At 37.5% G+C, this 27,877-nt stretch overlaps 2 protein-coding genes across 4 annotated transcripts; one reads left to right on the top strand and one right to left on the bottom strand.

The window, feature by feature from the left end:
- Positions 1 to 4,296: 4,296 nt before the first annotated feature.
- Positions 4,297 to 9,670, top strand: LOC149015585 (potassium transporter 26-like). The gene is made up of 8 exons (XM_089156994.1): positions 4,297 to 5,349; positions 5,448 to 5,670; positions 6,141 to 6,383; positions 6,547 to 6,597; positions 6,722 to 6,982; positions 7,102 to 7,154; positions 7,248 to 7,617; positions 7,851 to 9,670. The coding sequence occupies exons 1-8, from the start codon at positions 5,194 to 5,196 to the stop codon at positions 8,672 to 8,674; spliced, it is 2,181 nt and encodes a 726-aa protein (XP_089013120.1). The 5' UTR covers positions 4,297 to 5,193; the 3' UTR covers positions 8,675 to 9,670.
- A 4,385-nt stretch (positions 9,671 to 14,055) lies between these two features.
- LOC149015584 (uncharacterized) lies at positions 14,056 to 22,176 on the bottom strand. 3 transcript variants are annotated; one of them, XM_089155897.1, is made up of 6 exons: positions 21,826 to 22,176; positions 20,571 to 20,776; positions 19,790 to 19,869; positions 17,495 to 19,225; positions 17,195 to 17,363; positions 14,056 to 15,260 (listed from the first exon to the last, which is right to left on the bottom strand). In XM_089155897.1, exons 2-6 carry the CDS (start codon positions 20,641 to 20,643, stop codon positions 14,587 to 14,589), a joined length of 2,727 nt encoding a protein of 908 aa, XP_089012023.1. In that variant the 5' UTR covers positions 20,644 to 20,776; positions 21,826 to 22,176; the 3' UTR covers positions 14,056 to 14,586. The 3 variants fall into 3 exon arrangements, with proteins under 3 accessions (XP_089012023.1, XP_089012022.1, XP_089012024.1); XM_089155896.1 differs by having other exon boundaries at positions 20,571 to 20,762; XM_089155898.1 differs by having other exon boundaries at positions 20,571 to 20,762; positions 21,868 to 22,176.
- Between the last annotated feature and the right edge of the window lie 5,701 nt (positions 22,177 to 27,877).

The following is a 27,877-nucleotide window of genomic DNA, read 5'->3' as shown; positions in this document are numbered from 1 at the left end:
AATTTCAGCAAATTTTGGACCATCTCTATTTCGTCCCCAATATTGTTTCATCCACCACCGAGATAACCAAAATTTGCCTAAATGTTGCACCATGATTTCCTTGCATGAGAGAGTAGTTTACTTTTCCATCCTTGTAGTCTATCAAACATCTTTTTATTTGTATATTTGAAGAGATCCCTTTTAGTCGTCCCAAACTTCATAGGTAGAGCTTGGTATTTCTTAGGCCCATCCCCATAAGGTATAATATTTCAAAGAACCACCTCCTAATCTTCATTGGGGTGTTTGGCTGAAAACAAGATTAGACCTAAGCACTCCGAGTTCGGCTAATGAAGGCAAGCAAGAGTAGTTTTAATCGATTAAGACACTGATAGAGAATAAATAAAATGGCTCGAACTAGTTCGGATAAACCCAGGTAGGACCAAGTCGGATAAACCCAGGTCGAACCAGTTCGGATACACACAGGTTGAACAGACCAAGTCAAGGCCGGTTATACAAGCATAAAGGCAGGATAACAAAGTGAATCCTAGTAAATTGATAACCGAAGACAAAGTATTCGATTGGGACTCAATAACTCATATTTGAGTAGGACTCAATCACTAAAGTTTGTATTGCAGTCCTAGTAATGTTTTAGTTCGAGACGAACTCATACATAGAAAACCTATAAAAATGTAAGGGAGCACAAGAGAAAGGTACAGTGAATAGAATTATCACTATTCGAATTCTTATTGTTCATTACTTTCTTGTCTTCCTCAATCGGATTCCTAACTAGATCGTCAGAGGTGAAAACTCGACCTCCACGGTCGAGCTCATTCTTGTAGGTTTATCCGGCTGAAGAGACAAACAGGATTGTGCAGCAACAGACACTTAGTTATAATTTTGTATGGGATTGTGCAAAGGCTAATGGGTCTTAGATGACTCACTTCTTGGAGTTGTTAATTTTGGGGGTTAAGAGTGATGACTATTTTTGATAAGACTTCTAAGAAGATAACCCCTATGAAAGAAATGTTGTATACCCCCTACCAGATCATTCCCAAGGAAGTCTTAGTTTCTATAATAGAATCATGCAGGTAGACCATCAATACATGGGGCTTTCCTCCCTCCCCCATCATGCGGAACAAACCAAATTTAATTTCTCCCCAATAAATGATTTGCACAACAAATCATTGTAAAATGCAAAATTGCAAAAAGTAGAACTATAAAGAAAAGGGATGGGATTAGGAAAATAAAGTAGACAAATGAGACCACATTTCTTGTTGGATGGCCATTTCCCAAGTCAACCATTGACCTAGATTGGTCTTCAACCAATCCCATTTGAGAGCTTTTACCTTTTCAATTGAGTTATTGCTCCCCAACTATTCTCAAGTCAAATTTATCAAGATTGATTCATTATTGCCTTTTTATTCTCTCTCACCCTTGAATAACATATCAAGGTGTTTAAGCAAGCTCATTGGAGCTAGGCTCGAAGTGATTGAAGGCTTTTGAAGTTTCATTGGTAATGCATATCATCTTCCTAGAACATACATCTCATATTGCATCACTCTCACACATAAGGGTATAGTGTCTCACCCATTGTTATATCTTTCCATATCCTTGAAATTTATTGTTTTAATTCTAGTCTAGGGAGATTAGGGTTGGTTGGCGGTGCTCTTGCTTTAGGATAAATAAAGATTGTAAATGATGCTCTTGCCCCCTATTGAATATAGATTGTAAGGGTTTTACTCTCTATCCAATGTATAGAAAATCACTAGTGAAATACTCTCTTGAAGCCAAGACATGAATGGACATAGACTTGTAAAGTCAAACCACTATAAAATCCTTGCATTGTGGTTGATTGCAATTGTTAACTTTTGTTTTAGTTTATAATTAATCTTCAGTTTGCAATTTAATCAAAAAATTAGGCAAATCCCTAGTTGCAATCTTTTCACCTCCCTCTAGGTTGCATTAACAGACCCCATCCCATGGGATTCTATTTTGGCCCACAACTAATCTCTCTGTCACTGCCTTTAGTGACGCGAACTGGGTCGGTTCAACTAGTGATTGACGATCTACAAGTGGCAATTGTGTCTACTTAGGCCCTAACTTGATATCTTAGAGTTCCAATAAACAACCCACTGTGGCCCACTCTTCTATAGAGTCCAATTACAAAGGGGTTGCTAATGCTACTACTGAATTGATATGGTTACATCAGCTACTACGTGAACTTGGTGTTGTTACTTTTGCACCAACTCTATACTACGATAATATTGAAGCCACTTACCTTGCTATTAATCCAATCTTCCATGCACGACCCAAACATATCAAGATTGACTATCATTTTGTTCGCGAACAAGTCGCCACAAAAAATTTGTCAATCCGGTTAGTTCTCATAGGAGATCAAGTCACAAACATTCTCACCAAAGGCTTATCTGCTTTGATATTCAAAATTTTAAAATTCAAGCTTATTGTCTGTCCTTGACCAACAAGCTTGTGGGGGAGTGTAAAATATAAGCCTTTGAATTCAAATTCAAATCTACTGTAACCAATTCTATCTTCAATTGATCCAATCTCCAACCAATCAAGAAGAGTTCGAGTAATGGTTAAAGTGTCAACAAGTTGTAGAGTTTGATTGTAAATAAGTTGTAATTCAAATAATATTAATATACATCTCCCACTTACAAATTTGAGTGTAGAAAAATTCTCTCTCAATTGAGGTCTCTCTCAAACGAAATTAACTTCTATGTTGATATTGTTTAATATTGTTTAGTCAGGGGTTGATCACGGCAATCGTCCGAACCCTTTTAGAAACTTGCTAGGAAGAGCTATCAGTTGAAGATAGATTCACATTTTGACTAGTAGTAGACTAATGTGTCACTCAACCTATGTCCTTAAAGTGAAAAGGTGAAATATTTTGAGTTCTTACTAGGGGTGTAAACGGATCAGATAGTAGTTATATCATATTCACATCCTATTATATTCGGACAAATTCGGATAATATCCTATTAGATGATAGTCATATAGTTATTTTCTTAAGTAGATTTTTCTAAGTGGGTATGAATATAGATTGAATACAAGTTTTTGACTACCTATTGATGTATTTACTATTTTATTTGTGAGGGTTAGCTGGTTAGGTTTGAAATTTAATAATTAATAACTTTGGTAATTATTTTAGTAGAGAATCTACAAAAGTAATCATATATCTCAAAGTAAAAGATCTATAAAAATAACAAAAACAAATCTAAATAAATAACTTAATTGTTTTGTCACGATGTTCTAGTGGTAAGACCCATGTCTCTTTGTGAAGAGGTTGTAGGTCGACTTTTGCTGAGGCGTCTCCTTTGAGGATGTAATTTGCGATAACCCTAAACAACTGATATGAATGCGAATTCAAAAGGAAATTTAGGTTATCAATTTACCGTCCTAGTTTTTGCCTCCCTTAGCCTAGTGAAGTTTTGAATTTTAAATTAGTGAATTTCCTGTATAAAAACATCCTGTTTCGGCAACTCATGATTTTCCTATTCTCTGACTTGATTAGATTCTAAAGCTGGTAACTACTGCAAGATTTCTAGCTCTTTGAGCAAACTTTCAATTTTGTGATGCACATTGCCAAAAATGTTTTTCTTCCCATGCTGATTATGCTTGTGAGCAGGGGCGGAGCCAGGATTAAACATTGAAGGGGGGCCGAATGTATGTGGGCAAATGTGGGACCCACTGTAAGGTCCCATCTCGAAATATATTATTATACTCTAATGTGGAGTCTGCATTAAAAATTAGGTAAATTAATAGAAAATTTGTGAGTATGAGAGAGAAAAATGAATAATTTGAGAAAGAGAGTGAATACCTGATGGGAGAAGATTTAGGAAAATTCCAAAGTTTGCTAACTACTTCAATATTTTGTGAGACGTGTGAGAAAAATAGGAATAAAAGAGGAGATTCATGATGAAATAAATAGAAATGAAAATAGGAGAAAATATATAAGGAGAAATTTATGGATCGTGAGTTAGTTTTTAATTAGAATTTAACTTTTTATTCCTTAAAATTAGGGATTTAATGATAACCATTAGATAAAGATTATGAATGACATTTGTACCCATTATCTTTATCTTAAATTTTTATTTTTAATTTTTGGAGGGGTCAAATAGAAGTATTTTACATTTAAAGATAGAGAAATAAGGAAAAAAAAATCCGGGGGCCATGGCCCCTCCGGTCCCAACGTGGCTCCGCTACTGCTTGTGAGCAATTTACTGCTTTCGGATGCAAGACGTCACTGCTTTCTGATGCAAGACGTCACTGGCATTACCATGACAGGGTATACTCCAAGCTGCTGCTGCACTGGGCTTGGTTGCATATAGTATGAAGATTGGCGAGATAAACCTGCTCTGAGAAATACCTCTCACACCTCTCCCATCGTGATACAGAGTTCATCGGACAACTCTTCTGCTCTGTTTTTCGACTGAGACAACTAGTTCAACTAGAGTTTAGTGGGTAGTTTTAATTTTATCTTCGTTATTACCTCCCAAAGAATCTCCTTGCTTCTCTCTTCATCCCCTTCTTCAAGGTTTGAGGTGGGCTACGCCGTGCTAGTCCGAGGAAATTTTTGAAATAGCTACCAAATGCTTGGCTATAAATGCAATAGTTTACAAACCCAGAAATTTGCTCTTTCGAGAAGTATCGGAATTGGGAATCAACCCAGTAATTTGCCGTTTTTTTTATTCTCACCGGAATCTTCGCAATAATGGGATTATCAGAAGAAGTCACCTGGTGGAGGAGGAGGAGGAGGAAGAGGCGCATCAGTCTTCCTGGTGATTGACGAGTCGTTGAAGTCGGTCTATAGCTGGTTGGCATTGACAGTTGACTAGGCGGAAACTTGCCCCGCACAAAGAGGAACACCTCATGGTTGTCCCGTAGAAATCTCTCTTACCACTAGTTGCTTTCAGGGCGATTAACATTCGCCATATTCACTTGTTGCCACAGAATTGAAACTGTGTCACTTGGGTTCTTGCAAATTTAGGGTTACTAAACTGGGGAATCCAACTAGAATAAAACTATGATTAACTTGGAAATGTTGTACAAGCTTCCTCCCTTTCACTCTACACCAATTCCTTTTCTTTGTCTGTTTCTATCAGTTACAGAGTTAAATCACATTTCGTTTTGTTTCCCTATCTGGGTACCACACTTCTTGGTGTCTGTGTCTCCTTGCCTTGTCGTAGCGTGGGGATGGAGAGCGATCAAGCAGAAAATGCTGAGAAGATGGACGGAGCTGAAGTTGATATGGAAAAAGGCGTCCATGGAGACCAAACTGTTCGACCCACTTATATTGAAAAGAAATTGAGCCTCAGGGACATTTACGCACCCGCTCATAGGAGTCCCACTGTACAATCTTGCTTCTATTTAGCCTTCACGTTCTTTCTTTCTTTCTTCTGGAATGGCATGGTTGAATTGAATGAAAATTTGGTTTATGGTTTTTGCAGGATTTATCTACGAAGGAGACACTGGTGTTGGCTTTCCAATCTCTTGGAGTGGTTTATGGAGATATTGGAACCTCCCCTCTCTACGTTTTTTCTTCCATTTCATTATCTGATCCTAGTGAGATTGACATATTAGGGATTTTGAGTCTCATCTTCTGGACATTAACTTTGATAGCACTGATCAAGTACGTTATGATTGTCTTGCGTGCGGATGATTACGGTGAAGGTAACACGAAATTGTTTTTACATCTCCTAGTTCTTCCTTTTAAGATTTTTTTTCTTTTATGTCTTCGAATCAGTTTCTTGTCCTGTCTTTATGTTGGTATTAATTCATAACATGAGATCAAGAGTAAACAGTTTGCACACAAGCTGAGGACTCTAACGTGGTTCAATATGATGCTGTCTCTTAAGTCTTAAGAGAAGAATATAACTGGGGAAAACACTCTTCAGTACTTCCAGCATCTCACAATGTTATTCTCTTGTCTGAGTCTAGGGGTTTCCTATATGAATATTATGGGGAACTCCTAACAACTTTAGTCATTATACATTTTAAATTTTACCTTGTACATGCAAAGGACCCAAATCCTTACCCCAACATATACAAACCCAATATCTACTATGTGATCACACGTAAAACTCAACATCTCTGACATTTGATTGTATTAATTTCGCCTTTTTGGCTGGTTTCATTTGTAGGCGGCACTTTTGCGCTCTATTCTCTTCTCAATCGGCATATAAATTTTCGAAACAAGATTGGCATGCAGAGCACCAAGCTCCATACAGATAAGAGTTTGAAATACTACAATAAGAGTGAAGTCCAATCAAAGACGAAGAATTTCTTGGAGAAGAGTCCATGGGCTCAGTCCATCCTTACCTTTGTTGTTTTGATTGGGACTTGCATGGTTATTGGTGATGGAGCTCTTACTCCAGCCACATCTGGTTAGCAAATTTTAACTCCTCTTCCCCTCAAATAGGTCCATTTGTCTTTTTGCTTGTTAAGTACTTTTTTAAGTACGGGGATACATTTACACCTAAAGTTTACCAGTCTAATGGAAACAATGGATATAAATGCCTTGACAGTATGACTATATTCTTGCTGCAGTTATGTCAGCTCTTATTGGGATTCAGTCAAGATCCTCAAAGATCACTCAAAGTAAGCTCTGTTTTTTATTCCAACCCACCCCAAAACCTAATTCCTTCAATAAATGAAAAAGAAAGTAAGTTTTGCTCACTAACTGACAATTTTGAAATTAACCATCTTCAGTTGGTTCTCTCAGGTCATGTTGTTATTTTTGGGGTTATTATTCTGCTAGCCCTCTTCCTGGTCCAACAATTTGGCACTAGTAAAGTTAGTTTCAGCTTCTCCCCAATCATGTTGGTGTGGTTTTTCTCGACTGCTGCAATTGGCGTCTATAACATCATTAAGTATTACCCAGCAGTCTTCAAGGCCATATCCCCTAGTTATGCATTTATGTTCTTCAAAAGAAATGGCAAGACATCATGGGAGCTCCTTGGTGCAATTTTCTTGTGTGTGACAGGTAACTTTGCCAGACAGTTTAGCTTGTTGAAGGTCTGTGATAGATTTATGGAACTAATTTATATATAGGAGACGGGCTGACTATTTCTATTCTTAATGATCATTAATTATGGGGAGCAGGGGCTGAAGCTATGTTTGCTGATTTAGCACACTTCAGCAAGAGATCAATTCAGGTTTGGACCATTCGTATAAATCCTTTCTTTGCCTCTTGAACTTATTTACAACATACATAAACTCATATACAATTTGGATGAGGGCCAATGCAGCTGGCTTTTTCGTCTTTCGTCTATCCAGCACTACTCATAACCTATGCGGGAGAAGCAGCTTATTTGATTAAGAACCCAAAAGACATTAGTACTACCTTCTACAGTTGCATTCCGGGGCCTATATTCTGGCCGATGTTTGTCATAGCCACACTTGCTGCCATTGTAGCCAGTCAAGCATTGATATCTGCTAGTTTTTCCATTATTAGACAATCCCTGGGCCTCGGTTGCTTTCCTCGAGTAAACATCATCCATACCTCCAATGAGCACGAGGGACAGGTCTACTCTCCTGAAGTGAATTATATACTTATGGTTCTCTGTATTGCGATTGTGGTTGGCTTCAGGGATGGTGTGCAGATTGGGAATGCTTATGGTAGGTCCTCATTTTCTACACTTGTTGGTTCTTATGATTATGAGGCTAAACTTTTAAGTAAATATCACATTGCTTTATGCGTCCTCTTCCAAACAAGCATGAGCTGTTTACCAGAGTTGAAGGATCTCGAATCTTTTCAAAAGCTGATATGAAGTGTGGCTTTGACAAATTCAAATTTCTGAAGCAGATCATCATAGTTCTACCTAGTGATATTCAATGCTTGATCAATGCAGGTGTGGCTGTGGTCTGGGTCATGCTAATAACTACCAACTTGATTCTGTTGGTAATGCTTGTGATATGGGACACCAATGTTATACTGGCAGCATGCTTCTATTTTCCTTTTATCTGCATTGAATTCATCTACATGACATCTTTGCTTAAAAAGGTCCCACAAGGGGGTTGGGTTCCTTTTGCCATCTCGGCTTTCTTCTTGATAATTATGACATCTTGGACCTATGGGAGGAGCAAGAAGAGCGGTTATGAAGCTGAGAACAAGATGAGTCAGATGGAGCTAAGTCAAATGATATCATCCCCGGAGTTACATCGAACACCTGGGATATGCATCTTCTGCACAGACCTTGTGAATGGTATTCCACCCATCATCAGGCATTATGTGCAGAACACAGGTTCACTCCATGAGATCATGATAGTTATTACCATAAGAACCCTTCCTGTTCGAACTGTCTTGCCAGAGGAACGGTATGTAGTAGGGAAGCTTGGGGATTTGAATGACGTATATAGATGTATGGTGCAGTATGGATACAAGGATGTAGCCAACTTGGAAGCAGACGAGTATGTGGCTTCAGTTGTTGAGACATTGAAGGAGGAAGCTGTGTCAAGTGAGGAAATTGCTCGTTTGGAGTCAGCAATGCAGAGAGGATACGTGTTTGTTACAGGGAGGACCATTCTTCAAGCCGGTTCTCATAATAATTGGCTATCCCGTGTCACAGTTAATCGTTTGTACAGATTCCTGCAGAAGAACTTCAGGTCAGGTATTTCAACATTGAAAGTGCCCACCAGCAAGACTTTGCAGGTTGGAATGCTTTATGAGGTCTAAAAGAAGAGGGAAACCATAGACCTCTACCGCTGGGTTATTGATTCTTCTAGGATGATTCTTTGAAGGCCACACATTTTTGTCCAACTGACTCAGTCCGAAGATCTCTGTTTGATTTTTAGCGGATATCTTGAGGTATCTTCTGTTTAATTTCATGCTAGCTTTGCTGACTTAGCAGAACTACCTTTTGTAACATTTTTAGATTGGAAGTGTCAATTTTTTGTTGTGATTTGTTTCTTCTACTATTCTTCCTTTTAACCTTTTGCTTCAGAAATGGGTCCTCTTAAATATAGAGCAAGCTGAGTTTGACTCCTCTGTTATTGTTCATGCGAAGTATCTTTCTGTGACTCTGTTTAGATAAAAGGATTTGATGGACATGCGTGCGAGTGCTACCCCCATTTCATTTTAGTCTGGTGAATCAGCTATTAATAAAATCAGCAATTGCAGTACCAATTAACACGAGACAAATTATAATCGAAAAGCATGTACATTTGTATTCATCAATTTTGAGGTCCTAAGCCTTTTCTTGATAAGAGGAACGGAAGAGGTGAAAATGCATAAGAAGTAGGTGTCACTTGTCAGGCTTAGGTGATGACGAGTGATTCAAAGAACCCACTTGTCAAATGGTGGCACCCACCTGCAGGAATCGTGTCATTCAAACAAGTGTTCTCTTGGGTTTTAAAAGGAGCTACTGTGATGAACTCTGGGCATCGTACTGCATACATACAGGCAAGAAGGGATCAAGTTCGAACAAGGCAAGAGAGAGAGAGACAGAGACAGAGACAGAGAGAGATGGCAGACGTAGAGGGAAGGACGCGAAGAGGTTGTGACAACCAGTGTGGGTGTCCAACACCCTGCCCTGGTGGCGAAGCTTGCAAGTACTGTATAGTGTTTGAGTTTGGATTTCTTTATTTCTTTGCTTTGTTCTGTTTTTGTTGGGAAGTAGATAAGGTTATGTATAATATGTTGTTCTGATGAAGGTGGCCCATGGTGGGTGGGTGGTTGGTGTGTTTTGTGTGCATGCAGGTGTAACTCATCTGGGGGAAGAGAGACGGAGACGCAGCAGCATTTCATATGCCCGTGTGGGGATCACTGCGCCTGCAACCCTTGCAACTGCCCCAAATATGAATCCTCTAGCGGCGTCGGCAAGGCTCACTGCAAGTGTGGCCCTGGATGCACCTGTCCTACTTGTACTTGTTAATCCTCGGAGAGAGAGATATATATAATATATACTATATGTAGAGAGAGAGAGAGAGTTTTTTTTTTCGTCTTTGGCGTCTATGTATGTAATCTACATAACTGAGTCCGTTCTACCACCTCGGACAGGGATGGGTTCCTGTCCAAATGAGAATAAGTTCCAGTGCTAAGGTGCGGATCTATGATCTTATGTAGGATCTGTTCTTCACTTTTAGGTACCTAAGTGTTGCTGCATAATACTAGGAAGTAATATCCATGCATGGTGTGACATGCTGTAAGCCTGTAATGGTTTAATAATAAAGAACGTTATTACTAACGAATTCTCTCTCAACTCTTACTTGGCTTCGATTGGTTTTTCACCACCCTCCAGGGTTATCTAGTCGAATTTTGCTCTTGCTTGGGCAGTGAGTTTTAAGGTGATTCCTGTGGTGCACCTGGTCACTAACAAAGTTAGCATTTTAACCCATTTACCCTCACAAGGCTTCTTCGCTGGTTTGGCTAAGTTGGTAGCAGAACAACTTGTAGTTTTTCGCTTAACTCAGGGTTGTTCGATCGATCACTAGGATTTAGCACCTATGTGCTCTGTAATTTCGGTTCTTGGGCGTTTCTTTTAACTTCAATCTCCTAGTTTCCTTTTCTTCGCTGGCTTCCACCTTCCCAAGTTTCTGAAAGCTGTTCCATGTTGGCGATTTTCTTCGTACGCCATTTGGAAGGGCCTCAAATGCAGATATGCAAGCCATGAAAACTACAATGGTCATTTCTTCTTTACAAGATGTACAAGCCATGAAACTACAATGGAATTCTTCCCTATATCACAGGTTAACAAATTAAGAGAAGGAGAAGAGTGCAATCCTTTCAATGCTAGACATTACATAAATGAAGAAAGATGCGTGTGTAGATAGACATCTCTTCCATGAGACGGCTAATTGGCTAATACAGAAAAACCTGAACCTCAAAAAAAACCTGTACTTCTTCCGTAATGGCCACGGGAGTTACTGATGAAGTCTCAAATCTGTGGATTCATCTATGATTTTTGTAAATGTGCAAATGTTTAGTATTTTTATAGTAGAGATGAAATTTTTGAATTTCACCACATACCCATAAATCTATATATTCACGTTTTTAGTGTAAAAAGATGAATCTAGAATGTAAATGTGCAAATTTTTAGTGTTTGGGATAATTACTGTTGCCCCCTTGTACTCTGATTTTATTACTACTTTATCCCCTCCACTTTTTAAAATTGCTAATCCAACCTTTAACTTTGTCTAAAATTACTAATGCCCCCTTTCGTTAAGCTCAGTTAGTTTACTGATGATGTGGCATCTATATATTTTTTCAAAAACCCAAAAGTAACCCTACAATTTTCTCTTTACTTATTTACTCTTTTGTAAGTTATAATACTATCTTTAATTAACTATGGAGAAAAATTAACTTTAAATTAATTTTTCTTTTCTAAAAAGAAACTACCAAATAAAGAAAAGACTTGATTTTTCTTCTCTGAAAAGAATTCGCCGAATAAAAGAAATATGTGATTAAATAAAACTTAAAATAGAAACTAAAATATTAGAAATATTAAATGTAATTCAAAGTTAAAAATTGAAAATCCCCTAATATATGTAACCATTGTACAAAGTGTGTGGTCCCACCAAAGCCAATATTTTTTAACTTATTAATTTTAATGAAGGGCAAAATAGACATTACATATTTGATTGTTAACAACCACTTAACACCATTAGAAGTGAGGGGGGCAACGGTAATTTCATAAAGAAAGAGGTTTGATTAGTAATAAAACAAAAGTACAAGGGGGCAATAGTAATTATCCCTTAGTGTTTTTATAGTAGAGATGAAATTTTTGAATTTCACCACATATTCACGTTTTTAGTGTAAAAAGATGAATCTAGAGATTTTCACAACCAGACGGGTATTAATCTCGTATTCATAAATCTAAAGATTTTAAATCTCTAGATTCATGTAACCAAACAGGCCCTAAAATTTTCAGTTGGATTCTTTGTACCAAAAGATTTTGATTAGGAAAACTAGCCAAATTGAGACAACTGACTCCTATCTAATGGGACTGATGTTACCGATCCTCAAAATGATGGAAGACATATATGTGCCTTGTTCCTCAAATAGGGAAGGAGGCCTCTGAAGAAAAAGAGGGGCTCCAAGATCTAAGAGTACTAAAGGCAAAGTACTTACCAAATTCATCCCTCTTTCATCCAAAGGTGAAGAAAAAGAGGGGCTCCAAGATCTAGAATAGCATTTGCAGCATCTTACCTCTGCTTCAAACTATGATCTTATGTAAAGTCAGCGATGGCAAAATACTTCTTTCTGATTTGATCCTTAGGTACGAACAATAAATGATCATACAATGAGCATCCCAAATTTTGAACTCGACATAAGCAAGTTGCGGTGGAGGAAGTTATAAATTCTTTTGACCAATTAAATCGGGAGTCAATTAACTCTTATATGATGAGACCAATCCTACAAACCAAAGGCAAAAGGAGGGTTAGGCTTCAAAAGGATGGAAGACATTATGTATAATCCCCTAAAATCCTAACCTGATAACCCTTCGTTTCAGGTTCGCGGACCAAGAGTGCTAGTTGAAAGCAACTTTTGGACCATTTGAGTCGAGACCAGGAGTCAAAAAATCAAACCTATGGACTAGGATGAGCTAGGAGATGTCCCATCCACCTTGACTGATTTCAAGTGGAGAGAGAAAGTCAATCTGAATGGTACAAAAAAAAGATTTTGGCATGCACGAAAACCAATGCTAGAGAACCCTAATGCCAAGGTAAAGTATACCATTGAGTCAAGCTACATAATTTGGCTAAGGTCTGGAGATTGTATATCATGCTTTGTTTTTCTGTTTTCAAGCAAAGGAGTGTTGGAGACTATTCCCCCTCCATATTAATACATCTGATTTCCTAAGGACAAATTTATATGATTGAAGAGAATTTATCAAAATAAAGTTTAATGGTTGTGATAATTTAACCTTGGTCAATCAAAAGTAGAGTGCCTTAGCTTGGTGCATATGAATATTAGATATGTAGTTGTATTTAGAGGGTTCGATGCTTCCATAATACATACAATGACTATCTTCGATTATCTATGTGTAGATATACAACTTCACATTGTAGAATCTCAAAGGGCTAGTGGGAAACCTTATCCAAGGCCAAGTCATATCATTACTGATGAACTTGCTCTGTTTCAAATATTTGTAGATGGTTCATAAGATAGTACCTCACACAAGGGAGATAGAGGTTGCATTATGTGGATTAATGGCAATTTTGTGGCCGTTCAACGCAAATGAGGACATAATTCTTTGGCAACTATAGTTGAACTTAAAGCCATTAGATATGACATTCTTCTTGGCTCTTCTTTAGGAGCTATCGATTTGCAGATCCATTCGGAGTACTTACCTGTGATTTTTGCTCTCCAAGGTCTCCAATCCTCTTTAGATTGGATAAGTTTAAGTTTAGTTGATGAGATTTTGAGCCGTTGTTCTTTATTTAGTAGGGTTTCATTTAGTCATATTCCTAGGGTTGGCATTAGTTTTGCTGACTTTCTTACTAGGGGTACCTGCAAATTTTCCATAAATAAAACTTGGTGGAGTATACCACCTTTGTTTACCTTGGATTCTTCTTGTTTGTATAGGTCTTTTGACCTAAACTCTTTTATTTAATATATTTATGCTTTTCAATTTTGGCAAAAAAAAAAAGAAAGTATGGTGTCCCAAATCATCTATTATCTTTTATGTTTTTTATTTCAATTCATGACCTTTGGACTTATTGTTTTTACATAGGAAGCTATCACCACCATGCTAGAAGCACATCTACATAATTGGTATATTTCATTTTTTATATTTCTCATATTCTATTAAAGTCTATGCCAAATTATTGGTGTTGTCAGTTGAATACATGTTATAAATATTTAAGAATAAAGCTTGAATATTTGTGTAACAAAATTCCTATTTTTTGGGTAAAAATATTTCTAAAATCCGTAATCAAATCCTTTTTTTTTTTTTTTTAGGAAGGCAAATTCACTTCTGAGCATTGATAACCTTCCATGGATGTACACCCATACCACACGGGATTTTAATACTAGTTTGACCTCTCGTGGTTGGAACTTGTCGGCTCGGGAAGATGCAATTTGACATTCTTCTGGGTAAGAAATCAGATGGTGGGAGAGCAGTAACCCAGAACTAAATTCCTTCTCTACAAACGTTAGTTGGTACCCACGATTAGTATTTTTTTTTTCCTAGTGGGAAGGATAAGAATATTTTTCATATCAGTTCACCACAAATGTTCTCCATGTTCAGGCTAGATAACACTAAAATGACTCAAAACTGATAAGCAGCAACCTTAAGAAGTTCATTCATGCACCAGTTCATACTTTCGCCTCTCAGTCTTCTGTGGGTGATCAAAAGAATTCTATTTTCTTACTTTATTATTTTATGCTTCTCAGTCTTCTCTGTTCAGGAATGAGAATTTCCATTCCATGATTCCATTAGAGTCATTTAACTAGCAACTTATGATTGGAGAGGGAAATTGTACAGTTGTTAGTATACACAGATGAAACTGAAGATTCAATGCCCATTTAGAAACTACAGAGCATTAATTTACAGTCTACAGTCTACAAAGCATTGCATTCAAAGTAGTGTGAACTGTTTTCAATTCAATACATACTCTCTAGTCTCTACACCCACTCAACACAAGTTATGAAGATATGGTTCTCACAGTTTCCCCGATCAACTCCGATAGAATCATCCGCTCCACCTCTCTTTGTATTGCCTCAATATCAATATCCATCGTGCAAGACCACTGTGTCATCTTTATATCTTGTTCTACCATGCAATCAATTGTATAACATGAATCGTCTACCGGACGGTTCGAGTACCCATGGATCATCTCAAGAACACTATGCAACAATTTCTCACCACAGGGTGGTGGAACTATGCTAGCACTACTAACCATGTTCCTATTTAGTCTTGAAGTCCTTGAAGAAGGTCCCAGTATGGTAGATAGAGCTTCATTAGCCAGATCAAAGAGTAACTTGTGATCTAACTGTCTCTCACAATGATCTTCTTCCTTTTCCTTCTTGTCCCTTCTTCTGTAAGATTCTCCCACTTCCTTGAAAATCCAGTTGCTAATGGGCCTTCCAAGGGGGTCCCATTTTGAAGAAGAACCATCAAATAGGCCATCATACAAACCAGAAGCAACAAGGAGATCTCGTATGTAAGCTTCCGCTGGGTCGTCTAACTCCACCATTGTGGCCTCCAAGGGTTCGACCTCCAAGGATTCTATCTTCAACTCCAAGGGTTCCTCTTCCTCTTTGATCACCATGTCTTGGGAGCAATCATGCTCGAGCTCGTTCAACTGCCTCCGTAGCTCTGTGTAGTCAACAGAAAGTATTGTCTGTGAAACTTAAATCTAAACACAAACACAAACAAAGGAATCAGCTGACAATCAAATGCCTATGTACACTGCCTGTTTAGAGAGACTTCACTTGCAATGGATGATATGCTATTATACAAGATGTATCCTAGTTTCCACAGAAATGGTCAGTGTTACAAATGAGAAGTTGGCAATTATAGAAAATACGTATCAGCCTATCAGGAAAGGGCTTTTTACAAGAAGTTAAGTTCAAGAGGAAGGTTCAAGCCAAAAAAGGTGCCCGGAAATAATTGTAAATGGAAGATTTAACAATCATACTTCAAATATTTTGCAGTTAATTAGAATCATATTTCGTATTGATTTCAAAAAATTTCACTTTAGTATTCATTTGACTTTACTTCCCTTTATTTCCCTCACAACTAGATGGAACCATTGGAATTTAAGGTGCATCTACAATCTACACCCTCATCCCACTGGCTCCTAGTTCATCCGTCTGACCTCCTAGATGGTTTCATAGGATAGAACAGATGGTAAAAATCATCAAAGCAGGTCAATTTAGTGTTGGAGACAGAATTTGTAAATAGAACAGCTCAAATGAGGAACATACGATATGAGCAGCTATATCATGCATGCATTGCATCCATAAGCTGCAAGAATTGAGATCCTATTTCCCACTGCTAGAAACCAGTCCTAATGCATATTTTTTTCAATGTACACACATAAAAAAACAAGGTTTAACATGAAACAAGAAACTACTCCTTAAGGATTTAAAGATGTTCAAATGAATCCACTGGAGTAAAATGTAATAAAACCACTCCAGTTTGTCAGTAGTAATGATTCACAAAAGATTATAAGTTTTATGGGGGAGCTTATGTCTGACATCTCCAATCAATAGCTACTTATACCCTTCTGGGAAAAGAAAGGACATAATTCTCATGTGCATGAATGTTTGTGAACACATTTTATCATTGGTTAAATATGTGCATCTATATATGCATTTTAATAAAGTTAAGCACACACTCCTGCATACGAATACATATAGACACATGCCAAAAAAGTGACATTGAAAAGGAACAAGAATGTTAACAGAGGTCTCTGTAGTATTGTCAAGTTATTCATTCCTATAATACTACTGCTCTTGCAAAATAAAATGATAGAAGATCATTGCACTAAGCCCTTCCTCCTAGCTAAATTGGATTCATTCTCTTGTTATTTTCAACTCTTCCATGTATAACTTGTTTTATGCATTGGGCCAATCATAAGTCTTAATCTAAAGATTAGTTTACTATTAAATGTATGCATCAAATGTTTGACTGATGAGCTAATGCAGATTTGAGTAATACATGCATCATGTAGCAGGATAAGGTATAAAACGAGGCACCTATGGCATAATGAAATAAAACATTGTATATGTATTTTAAAGGAAAATTCTGCAGGACCGTGGTATGACTAGGTAAGATGTATGGTGCAAAGTGTTGGGCTATTAAGAAACATCATATAGATAAACTTAATTTAGCATAAATGAGGATGCTAAGATGGATGAGTGGAAAAACTAGGGAAGGATAGATTCATATTAGAGTTGGTCTAGGAGTAGCTATGTTAAGTGATAAGCTACAAGAAAGTCGATTAAGGTGGTATGACCAAATTCAATAGAGGCCGATAAATGCCCCTATATGGAGAAGTGATTTAATCTAGATTGAAGAAATTAAAAGAACAAGGGGCTGAACTAAAATAACCCTAAAATAAGTGGTGAGAAAGGATATGCATAGCTTAGGTCTTATATCTAGTATGACCTCAAATAGACTGAGTGGAAGGCAGGATCCATGTAGTCAAGGCTTCCAACCCCATTTAGTTGGGATGAGACTTGTTATTGGTTATTGTTGCTGTGTTGTATATCTGTTTTAAATGAAAAGATATTGACTAATCATACCATGAAGGTTAGAGCTGATATCTCTGAAAACCTGTGGCACAGGACAATCATCTATCAAGGGTACATCCAATGTGGATACTGGGCTAGGATTCTCTGCTGCCTTATAGAACTCATCATGAGCACTGCTACATGCTGATGCAGGGCTTGGTGGCACCTCAGTTGAGTTCTCCTGCAACCCAGGACATAAAGTCATAAACTCACAGAAATGGAAGAAAAAAATAGTTGAAATCAGAATTATTTTTGTTGTCACGGTAAAAGACATCAAAATTATCAAGTAACTAAAAGAGCAGTAGTTCTTACATGGGGCTTGCCAAAATTCAACCTAAGAGAAGGCCCACTGATGATGTCCTTTGTGGAATCAGATTCACTGCTTTCAGCTCCATCATCTGATTGGATCTTCCTGCCAAAAAATTTACCTCTCAGACTGAAACTGGATCTGAGATTTGAAACTTTCCCTCCAAAACGATGCCTCTCTTTCCTTGTTTTCCTTACTTCCCCTTCAACATTTTCAGCAGCCTCATGCTTCCTCCTGATGTGAGCCCCAGTTAAAATGTGCTGATCCTCTAAAAGTAGCTTTCCCAATGAATTTCCTGAAACTGGTGCAGACAAAGATCTGACTAGGTTACTTGGGAACACTTCCTCTGTGGGGGTCCTCTCATTGGTCTGACCATGTCTGAAAGGTTTGCTTTGCTTTTCAGCATCATCTTTCACATTTTTCAAACAGCTCCCCTGGTTTCCAGTTCTCTTGACATCTCTACTTGATCTTAGTCTCCTCCTCTCATAGTCCAAAATGGAAGCTCTTGAGTCACCCAAGCCAATTTTCTGGACATGCACATTACTTTCTGGTTTGAGAACATTCCTCAGCCTCTCTGACAAGAATTTCCTGGTATCTCTGTTGATGAACTCAGGAGAACTTGACCCATTGACTTGGTTTTCACTTCTACATGATCTGGTTGATTCTGATCGGAACAAATTTACCCCAAGGTCTTTAGTAACACTTTGTCTTACTTGCGTGGCTATACTGCGGGCAATTTCTTTTGGGTCTGGCAACGTTTCTCTGAAAGGGGTCTCAATTGCACCCCCTCCAGCCACCATATACTTTTTGGCATCCTTTCCTTGCGTTTCACATCTCAGCCTTTCCTTCACCTCCTCAAGAAAATCTTCAATACAGCCTTCGTCCTCAACACTCTCTGATGAACTAGCCCAAGAGGCTTCACTGCTTACATTTCTATCAAGGCCGGGCTTCAAGATCACTATCTTTGTGGGCACAGAGGATTTAACCAGCTTTGGAACAGAATTAATTAAGGGGACCTGCTCCAAGTCTTTGGTGATATTTTTCAAGTTCACAGGTTCCTTCTTGTAAGTTTGGAGAGTTTCCTTCTTAAATCCACGATGCCTTAGAGCACAAACTTCTGGTAAATTCACTTCGTCTATTGGAAATGAATTGTGATGCTTTAGTTCAATAGGTTTCTCACTGTCAGTAGATCTCCTAGAACCTGTGTAGAGAGCCATCTTTTCCTTGTTGAGATTCTCTTGAGCAAGCCATTGAGTGGGAACTCTGCCAAGTTCGACAAACCTTTCCCAAACCATGGCTGCTTGCCATGCTTCAAATTCTTTCTTGAATTTTTGTAGTTCCTCCTCTTGAGGATGTTCTCGAGGTCTTGGTTTTTCAAACTTAGGAACACAACTTGACCGGTCAACTTGTCTAATTTTATGACGGGAAGGAAAACTTACTTCCCTTCTTTTTGAGTGCTTTGATTCTCTAGGTTTAGAATCAATCAAAACATTTTGTAGTTGTTCTTCTCTTTGGGTTTTGAGTGCTGTTTTTTCATTGCTTTTCTCCTTTCCGTGGATTGCCAGCTTAGGGTCTGATGGTAATGTATCCATTCCCATCAAGCGAGCAACAACACTTGGTGCATTACGTCTTGTCTGTGGCCCTTGAGATATCTCCCCATTAATCAAACTCTTCATGGAATCCTCACCTGGAGAGCAGTTTGTTTCGGGGGAAGTCTGCTTCCCTTGAAATAAATGCTGAAACAATATGGTGTGTTGATCAGTAGAGAGAGGGAGAGAGCATTTAAGAAAAAAAAGATTTATATTAGCAATCGTCAAAGAACAGGATTGAAAAAGCTGTTCTCCACGCTGAAGAGATTCACATAAAGCACATCAAAAAGGTTGCCCAGCATTTAATAACCCTCCAAGGAGTGTTCTGCCAGAATCAACTTCAATAAGATGATAGAAACAATGGATACAGATTTTCAACCCCAATGCACCAATAACTATATTTATTCTGTCCCCCGAAAGGACGAAATACAGATTTTGGTACATACGAGGTGCAGATCCAACCCTTTTTTTCCTGTGTACTTCGGGGATAGCTTAGCTACTTAAGTATATGCAGGGTTGGCCCTTTTCCTCAATTGGTAAATTTAAGAAATAACAACAAACCAGAAAGTTTTAAGTAGTTAAGAAAAAAGTTAAAAAGATGAAAAATGGCTTCATGAAGAAAAACTAACTCATACTTGGGATCCAGAAATGACATGATGTAAATTCTTATTTGCCAGCATTCTATAACACAGTATATCATGGAAATATTACCAATATGTTGCTCCCCGTTGCACAAATGTTCTGAGAATTTTCCGTTGGAAGTTCCAAGCTATTTCGAGGGGCTTCAAAGCCTGGAGAAAAGGCAATTAACAGCATTTTATTTTCAAATAATATAGCCAAAAGAAAATTCAGATAAAGAGAACAAATTGAGTTTATTTTTCTACTTCATGAATGCAAGTAGACATCTAAAGAGGCCTTTGGTGATTCATGCCTGTGGTAATGTAAACAATCTAGACCTGGTTGCGAGAACTTCCTTCAAGGTTTTGCTTTTGAGAAAGAGAGAGAGAAGGGGGTGCCTTTCTATGAAAGATAAAGCTCAGCAACTGCTACAGAAGAAATTTTTATTCTGTTGCTTAAATTTATCAAATTGAAAGATATTGTCACAAACTACAAGGCTACAACCTTGAAGATTGTCTGAATTAACAACAAAAATGAAAGCAATGCCTGAATTAACTACAAAAATGAAAACACTAAGATAGACAGACTTGGAAAAAGGTTCCGCTCACAGAAGGTGTTGAAGTTTAGATAGAAGTACTTTTTTAGGTTAGAACTGTAAATAGAAATTTCAAAAGTTCAATGCTAAGTCACATAAATTGACAGCATGCTGCTTTCAAAGATCTAAGGATTTTCACTTTTTATGTTTGGCCACTGACATCACCACCTAGAAACAAAGTACGAACTGAAAAACAATAACAAAAAAAAAAAAGAGAAAAGGAGTGGCAAATAACTTCGGAAAGAAAAAAAGAAATTTAACAGTGAATAATCATCCTACCATCTACATGTCTCTTGCGCACCCGCAACAAGCTAGACTGGCTACACTCAAGCAGTTGCAATAGGCCTCCCATTTAGCAAGATGAGTTCTATTAAAAGCCTGATCTGGTTAACAGTTCACCTATAATTTATTCCACACCTTAGAAGATTGTGCTTCCTACAATGCATATAGTGCCAAACAGCATCTCAGAACCTGCAAATCCATAACTAAGGGTATTCATCAGTAGCAGTAGAAGTCAATAAATACAGAAAAGGACATCAGAGTGGCATTTTGTTCTGGAGGTGGGGAGCTAAGCAATTATATCGAAGGCACCTACATAAATAAAAATAAATTAACAAATAAATAAGGAAAAAGCTCAAACAGAAGAACATTGAAATTCAGCCGCCAAGACGTATGCCAAATTATTAACTTATGAATTAAAGAAACCAACCATGTTTAAGGCCAATAGCCTAAATGATGAGACTCATGAGATTAACCAATAATAAAGGTAATAAACCAACCATGTTCAAAGCCAGTAGCCCAGATGACAAAACTCATGAGACTAACTTATATGGGTTGAATTCACAAACTTCGATTCCATTGAGGCAGAACTTTCCCTACTCTATCCAACTCCATTCGGGGGAGGTGAACGGTGGTTAGGGAAGGAAGGAGAGGACCATGAGGTTTCCATCAAAGCTACCAACTGAGAGGTAAATCGTCATATTTGTCTCAGAGAACATGATTTCTCTCAAAATGATGATTTACGTGGTTCCGAATCATCCCAATATTGTACCCATATGAGACATTTTGAATTTCAAATCCCAGCAACCCGATTTGAACGAGTAGTCTTTCAGTTTTTTCTATTGGTCGCATATCAAACAAGATCCAGAAAATAAGAACATCAGATTAACAGAAAACCCAGGAGTATCCAACCCAGACAAAATGCTAAAAGCCACATACATCGCACAACTAAAAAAAAGAAAGAAAGATATGACGAAACTCAAATTCAACCAGCTTCCATGTCTAACCCAAGTAACGCAAAATTAGTGAACCCCAGTTCTTTCATCCAATTCTCCCTATATTCCATAACTAATGTAAAAACCATAAACCATTTCTCAGGCATTGCTTCTGACCCAAAAAAAATAATAAATTTGAACAAGTCTAGTGACATTGGGGACGAATCATCAGAGTGAAGAAATCAAAGTGTCCAATGCCTCCAATCAATACAAGCAGACAGAACCTTCAAGCATCGTGCACAGAGCTTAACCTAACATACCATATCCAGAGAAAACGGAAACAATCACGAACCCATCATTACCGGAAGCTTATCCACCACTGCATTGACCAGTACGAGAGAAGAAATTCACAAGAAAGAGTTAGTTGAGTGGAATTGAAAGACGTGGAGATATCGTCCAAGTGACGGAAGTCGCCAGAGAAACGAAATGTAAAGCTAGGAACAGCAATGGTGTGGTGATGAGAATGTTGGGACCCTGAAAATGGCGGAAGGTTTACATTTTTATGGAGAGTAGAATTCATGGCTGCAAATAACTACCAGAAAGCTAAACTTCCCCCTCAATTTTCTGTTACTCTTTGCCCAGCCCCACTACCTTCGTGAATCCTTCAACTTTACAGTGAAGTATATTTTCCTCCAGAGTAGAAACTTTTCCATAAGTTTGCAACCAAACAGAAGTTAAAAAATAAATTTCCTTGACCCAGGGGAAATATCTGAAAAATAGGCATTGGGCCCACTTCTGGAAAGTAATTACATTTTATGTGGATTTTGTTTATTTATTTTTTTCTCTTTTATTAAAAATAAAACACAAGCCAGCTCAGAAATTGTTTTGCAACATGCGCACGAAGTATCCACTTGGCAGCCAATTAAACTAACCGCAACCGGTGGATTCTAAAGTAAGCGCGGTGCGCAATGTCCACGTCTCATGATGTCATCGGCTTGGTCCGAAAAAATATGTTCGGTTAGGACCGGCAGCAATTCGGACCGGTCGAAATCAGCCTGTATTGGTCAACCGACTCAACCGTTCCTTTAGTCGGTATTTTGAGAAAAGATAAACAAAATTATGAAAAACTAAAAATAAATAAAAAAATTAATTTGCTACTAATCGAATCTGGCCCTCTGGGACCCCAAGATAGAATACCCTTCTTAACCCGTTGAAGTGGTAAGGCCGGTCTAAACCATTAAAGGTTGACTTAGTAGTAATCATTGAAAAAGTCAAATATTTTTCAATACAGGGTTGGTAGAGTGGTAAGATTCATACCTCTCAGTGGAGAGTTCGTAGGTTCGATTTTTGTGAACGGTATATTAAAGCCTACCCCTAAAGATATAGTTGAAGTGTATGCGAGCTAACCCGAATGAAATTTAGATCACATCCTTGCTGGTCTGGATGAACTTTGGATCAAAGTTTAAAGTATCCCACGATATCATACGATACTAGCCGATATGTATCCTGTTCAAAATAAACACACAATTTTAACGTGGTTCGATCTTCAGTATGAAGTCTACGTCCACGGTGAAATCTCCAATCAACTATGTTTTAGGGAGAACTTTCATTAACTATAAATAGAGATGGTAGTGTACATGACGTGATATTTTACAATGAGTGGAGTTCTACAAAGATGGGAACTTTACAATGATTAGGACTATTAGTCTTTATCTTGTACTGAAAGACTAATATTCAATAACACTCCCCCTCAAGTTGGATCAAAGATGACGTCTGAGGTCAACTTGGACGATAATTTTTGGAATGTTCCCTTGGGTAAAGCTTTCGTAAAAATATCTGCAAGCTGCTCTTCACTTCTTATGAATGGAGTTGCAATAGTTTCATCTTGGACTTTCTCACGAATAAAATGACAATCAATCTCAATGTGTTTGGTTCTTTCATGAAATACTGGATTGGAAGCAATGTGAGTAGCTGCTTGATTATCACAAAAGAGTTTCATAGGTTGACTAAAACTGTCAAAACCTAATTCTTGAAGAAGAGATCTAATCCATACCAATTCATTAGTTGCAAATGCCATTGCTCTATACTCAGCTTCAGCACTGGAACGTGCAACCACGCTTTGTTTTTTACTTTTCCAAGTGACTAGGTTTCCTCCAACAAATACGCAGAAACCAGTAGTTGATTTTCGATCAATAGGATTACCCACCCAGTCAACATCAGAGAATCCTTCAATAATAGTGTTCCCATTTTTCTTCATCCATATACCTCGTCCTGGAGATGTCTTCAAGTAACATAGAATACGGTCTATCAACTCCATATGTCCTTTAGTAGGAGCATGCATGAATTGGCTCACATAACTCACTGAATATGCAATATCAGGTCTAGTAATAGTAAGATAAATTAGTCGTCCTACTAATCGTTGAAAACAACCAATATCTTGTAGAGGAGTAGAATCATTGACCACTTTGCTATTATAGTCCATGGGAGAATTAGCTGGTTTCATACCCATTTTTCCAGTTTCTTTTAGAAGGTCAAGAGTATACTTCCTTTGACAAATGAACAATCCCTTACTAGAGCTTGCAACTTCAATACCAAGAAAATATTGAAGTTTTCCTAGATCCTTGATGTCAAAAGTTTTATCCAAATATTGTTTGAGAGTAGTAACTTCCTGATGATTATCTCCAGTAATAACTATGTCATCGACATAGACTAAGACGACAACTGTACCGCCAGTAGTTTTCTTGACAAACATTGAAGAGTCTGATCCACTTCTTTTGAATCCAAAAACTATAAGGGCTGTACTTAACTTCTCATACCACGCTCGTGGTGATTGCTTAAGACCGTATATTGCCTTCTTCAATCTACAAGCAATACCATCTTGATTTTTTAAAGGATGACCTGGAGGAATTTTCATGTATACTTCTTCTAGCAAATCTCCTTGTAAGAATGCATTCTTAACATCCATTTGAAAGAGAGGCCATTCACAATTGACAGCTATTGACATTAACACTCTTACAGTGTTCATCTTCACTACAGGTGCAAACGTTTCTTTATAGTCAACCCCATATGTTTGGGTATATCCTTTGGCAACAAGCCTAGCCTTGTATCTTTCAATTGTACCATCACTGTTGTATTTGGTCTTATAGACCCATCGACAACCAACTGGGTGTACACCATTTGGAAGTGGAACAATATCCCATGTATGATTCTTATCAAGGGCCTTTAGTTCATCTTCCATAGCCTTCATCCATACTGATAAATTCTTGGCTTCAAAATAATTAACTGGTTCCTTATGATCCTCAATGGCAATTAAAAAGGCAAGGAATTGAGGAGAAATACGATCATAACAAATATGAGATTGAATGGGATATTTTACTGTATGATATTTTGAGAAGTCTTGCAATCTGATGGAAGGTTTAGAGACTCGAGTTGACCTTCGAACTTGTATAGATGATGTCTGCCCATTCTCAAGTGAAGCCAATATTTGTGGTTCTTCTTGAGTATCAAGATTGTTTTGCTGTTCAGTGTCGATTGATGAGCTATCTGACATACTTGAAGGAACGGGGTAGGAGCAAATTCCTGCACAACAAGTTCATTATAATAATCCATATTCTCCCCCTAAATTTGACTCCTGTCAGGATAAAACATGTGAGTTTCATTAAAAGAAACATCACGATAAATAAAAACTTTCTTGGTGGAAGGATTATAGCATTTATAGCCTTTTTGTGATGTCGAGTAGCCCAAAAACACACATTTCTGTGAGCAAGGATCAAGTTTGCTACTATGCTGCGAGTGAACATAAGCAACACAACCAAAGACTCTAAGATGAGTCATTGTAATTGGACAATTATAGAGAACCTCCAATGGAATCTTGAATTGTAACACACTACTTGGAAGACGATTAATCAAATAACAACTTGTAAGAACAGCATCAGACCAATAAATTTTAGGAAGATTTCCATGAAAAAGTAAAGAACGGGTCACCTCAAGCAAATGCCTATTCTTACGTTCAGCAACTCCATTTTGTTGAGGTGTGCCAACACATGATGTTTGATGCAAGATTCCCATATTTTTGAGATAGGACTGGAAATTAGTATTTATATACTCTGTGCCATTATCTGTTCACAAAGTTTTAATACTAGTCTGAAATTGAGTGTGAACCATATTACAAAAGTCTTGAAATATCTGCAAAACTTCAGTCTTGGATCTCAATAAATATAACCACGTGGCGCAAAAAACGTTCGTGGATTTCGGCAACGTAGCTTCAAGATCAAGAAGGAAAAAAAATGTCGTTGGAACGTAGCTTCTGACAAAATCGACTAAGCCTCCGCAGATGCTCGCTGAAGAACAAAGCTAAAATGAGTACACAGCTAACAAATCCAGGTAAAGCTCTGATACCATGTTCAAAATAAACACACAATTTTAACGTGGTTCGATCTTCAGTATGAAGTCTACGTCCATGGTGAAATCTCCAATCAACTATGTTCTGGGGAGAACTTTCATTAACTATAAATAGAGATGGTAGTGTACATGACGTGATATTTTATAATGAATGGAGTTCTACAAAGATGGGAACTTTACAATGATTAGGACTATTAGTCTTTATGTTGTACTGAAAGACTAATATTCAATAACATATCCATATTTGACTCAATCGATATGATACATCTCGATATATCTCTCCATTGAATTACACTAAAATACATTAGCCAGAGCGATACAATATTTGATACAGAACGATACGCCTTTTAAAATCATCTGACCGATACGATACTCGATACCGATTCTTTATACCTTACTTTGGATTACATCCTCAAGGTCTACACAAGCTGACCCAGATAAACCTCAGATTCTCAAAAGCGATATCAATCCAACCCATATGTAGGGTGTGTTTGGCCTTTGAAGTTCCACTGAGCCATTTGAGTCGAATAAAAATTATAAACGATAATGTCGTTTTTGTTTATATATTTTTTTAAAATAACGACGTTATTTTCTTTGGCTTTTGGCAACTATAATTTAAATTTGATGTATGATTTTTAAGTTACAAGGGCTTAAGGGAAAGAGGCAGACTTTGGTTAAAAATCTCAGGTTAAGAGAATAATTAGTGATTAATTATCTTATCGTTTTGTGTATATATTTCAATATTAAGGGAATCCATAGTAAGGGAACCCACTTTCTTGCATTTTGCTCATGAACTATTTTTATATAAAATAAAAAATATAAAAAGGCATTCTTGTGAAATTTTAATTTGTTACAATAAGAACAATTGGACTCTCTTGACGACTAACACTAACTTATTTTTTAATATTGTAATATAATGGTAAATATCATGATTTATTATTAGGACTTTGACCCGTTTCTCTATCCACACGTAGTACACAAAAGTTGAATAGATTGACCAACCATGACATATTTTAATTCCATTTTTTAGTTGTCATGTGTTCTTTTAAGGGAAGGCACATTCATGATAATATTCTCATTACAGATGAGATAATGCATAAAATCCATTCACATAAGAAACTTATAAAATGTATTATGATAGTTAAATTTGATATGAGTAAGGCTTATGACAGACTGGAGTGGTCATTCATTATCTCAGCTTTACGATATCACGGATTCCCAAAAAAATGGATTCAATGAGCGATGCATTGCATTACAACCCCACAATTTTCACTTCTCTTAAATGGTGCTCAGCTTCCTTCTTTTACACCCTCTCGTGGATTGTGGCAAGGAAATCATTTATCTTCTTATATCTTTATTCTATATGTCGACTTTCTCACGTCACATATGGAGATAGCTTTGAGTAATAGAAAGTTAAAGGCTATTAAGCTATCTCGAGGAGGCCAAGCCCTTTATCACCTGACTTTTGGGGATGACTTAATTCTTTTTAGTTCTGAGAGACAGATGTTCTTTGATCTTATAGCTAAATTTTTGTAGGCCAACAGCTTTATATCCATAAAACTAGAGCTCATTGTAGTCCTAGTACGTCAACTAGTTTGAAACAAGAACAATCTACCCGTTTTTGTATCACTCCCACTTCTAAATTACATTTCTATTTGGGAATCCCACTATTCCATGAGAAACTAAGAAATAGGCATTGTGATATGCTTATTTCACGAGTCAATAATAGATTGCAGACCTGGAGAGCAAAGCTCCTATCTTATGCAAGAAAAATAGTAGTTATCAAGTCCATAGTAACCACTAACCACTATGCCAACCCACTTCATGTCTTGCTTTTAAAACGTCCTGTCTCATTCACTCAAAGTTTGGAAAACCTAACTTGGGAATTTTATTGATTTAGCAAAGATCAAAGACATATTCATACGCTCTCATGGGACATGCTATCTAAGCCTGTTAGACAAGGAGGCCTTA

This window comes from Hakea prostrata, chromosome 5 (genome assembly GCF_041222555.1).
Source record: "Hakea prostrata isolate BN-2017 chromosome 5, UWA_Hpros_2, whole genome shotgun sequence".
NCBI classification, from domain to species: Eukaryota; Viridiplantae; Streptophyta; class Magnoliopsida; order Proteales; family Proteaceae; genus Hakea; species Hakea prostrata.
Note: the sequence above shows the minus strand (reverse complement) of the source record. Positions and strands in the feature narration are given on the sequence as shown.

Excerpts from the sequence above, each read along its gene's own strand:
- LOC149015585 (XM_089156994.1), top strand. The coding sequence starts at position 5,194 with ATGGAGAGCGATCAAGCAGAAAATGCTGAGAAGATGGACGGAGCTGAA. Across the intron at positions 5,671-6,140 it reads TGCGGATGATTACGGTGAAG|GCGGCACTTTTGCGCTCTAT; the intron begins GTAACACGAAAT and ends TTTCATTTGTAG. Across the intron at positions 7,155-7,247 it reads TCAGCAAGAGATCAATTCAG|CTGGCTTTTTCGTCTTTCGT; the intron begins GTTTGGACCATT and ends GGGCCAATGCAG.
- LOC149015584 (XM_089155897.1), bottom strand. The coding sequence starts at position 20,643 with ATGGGAGGCCTATTGCAACTGCTTGAGTGTAGCCAGTCTAGCTTGTTG. Across the intron at positions 19,226-19,789 it reads CAACGGGGAGCAACATATTG|CATTTATTTCAAGGGAAGCA; the intron begins GTAATATTTCCA and ends ATATTGTTTCAG. Across the intron at positions 17,364-17,494 it reads TGAATTTTGGCAAGCCCCAT|GAGAACTCAACTGAGGTGCC; the intron begins GTAAGAACTACT and ends CCTGGGTTGCAG.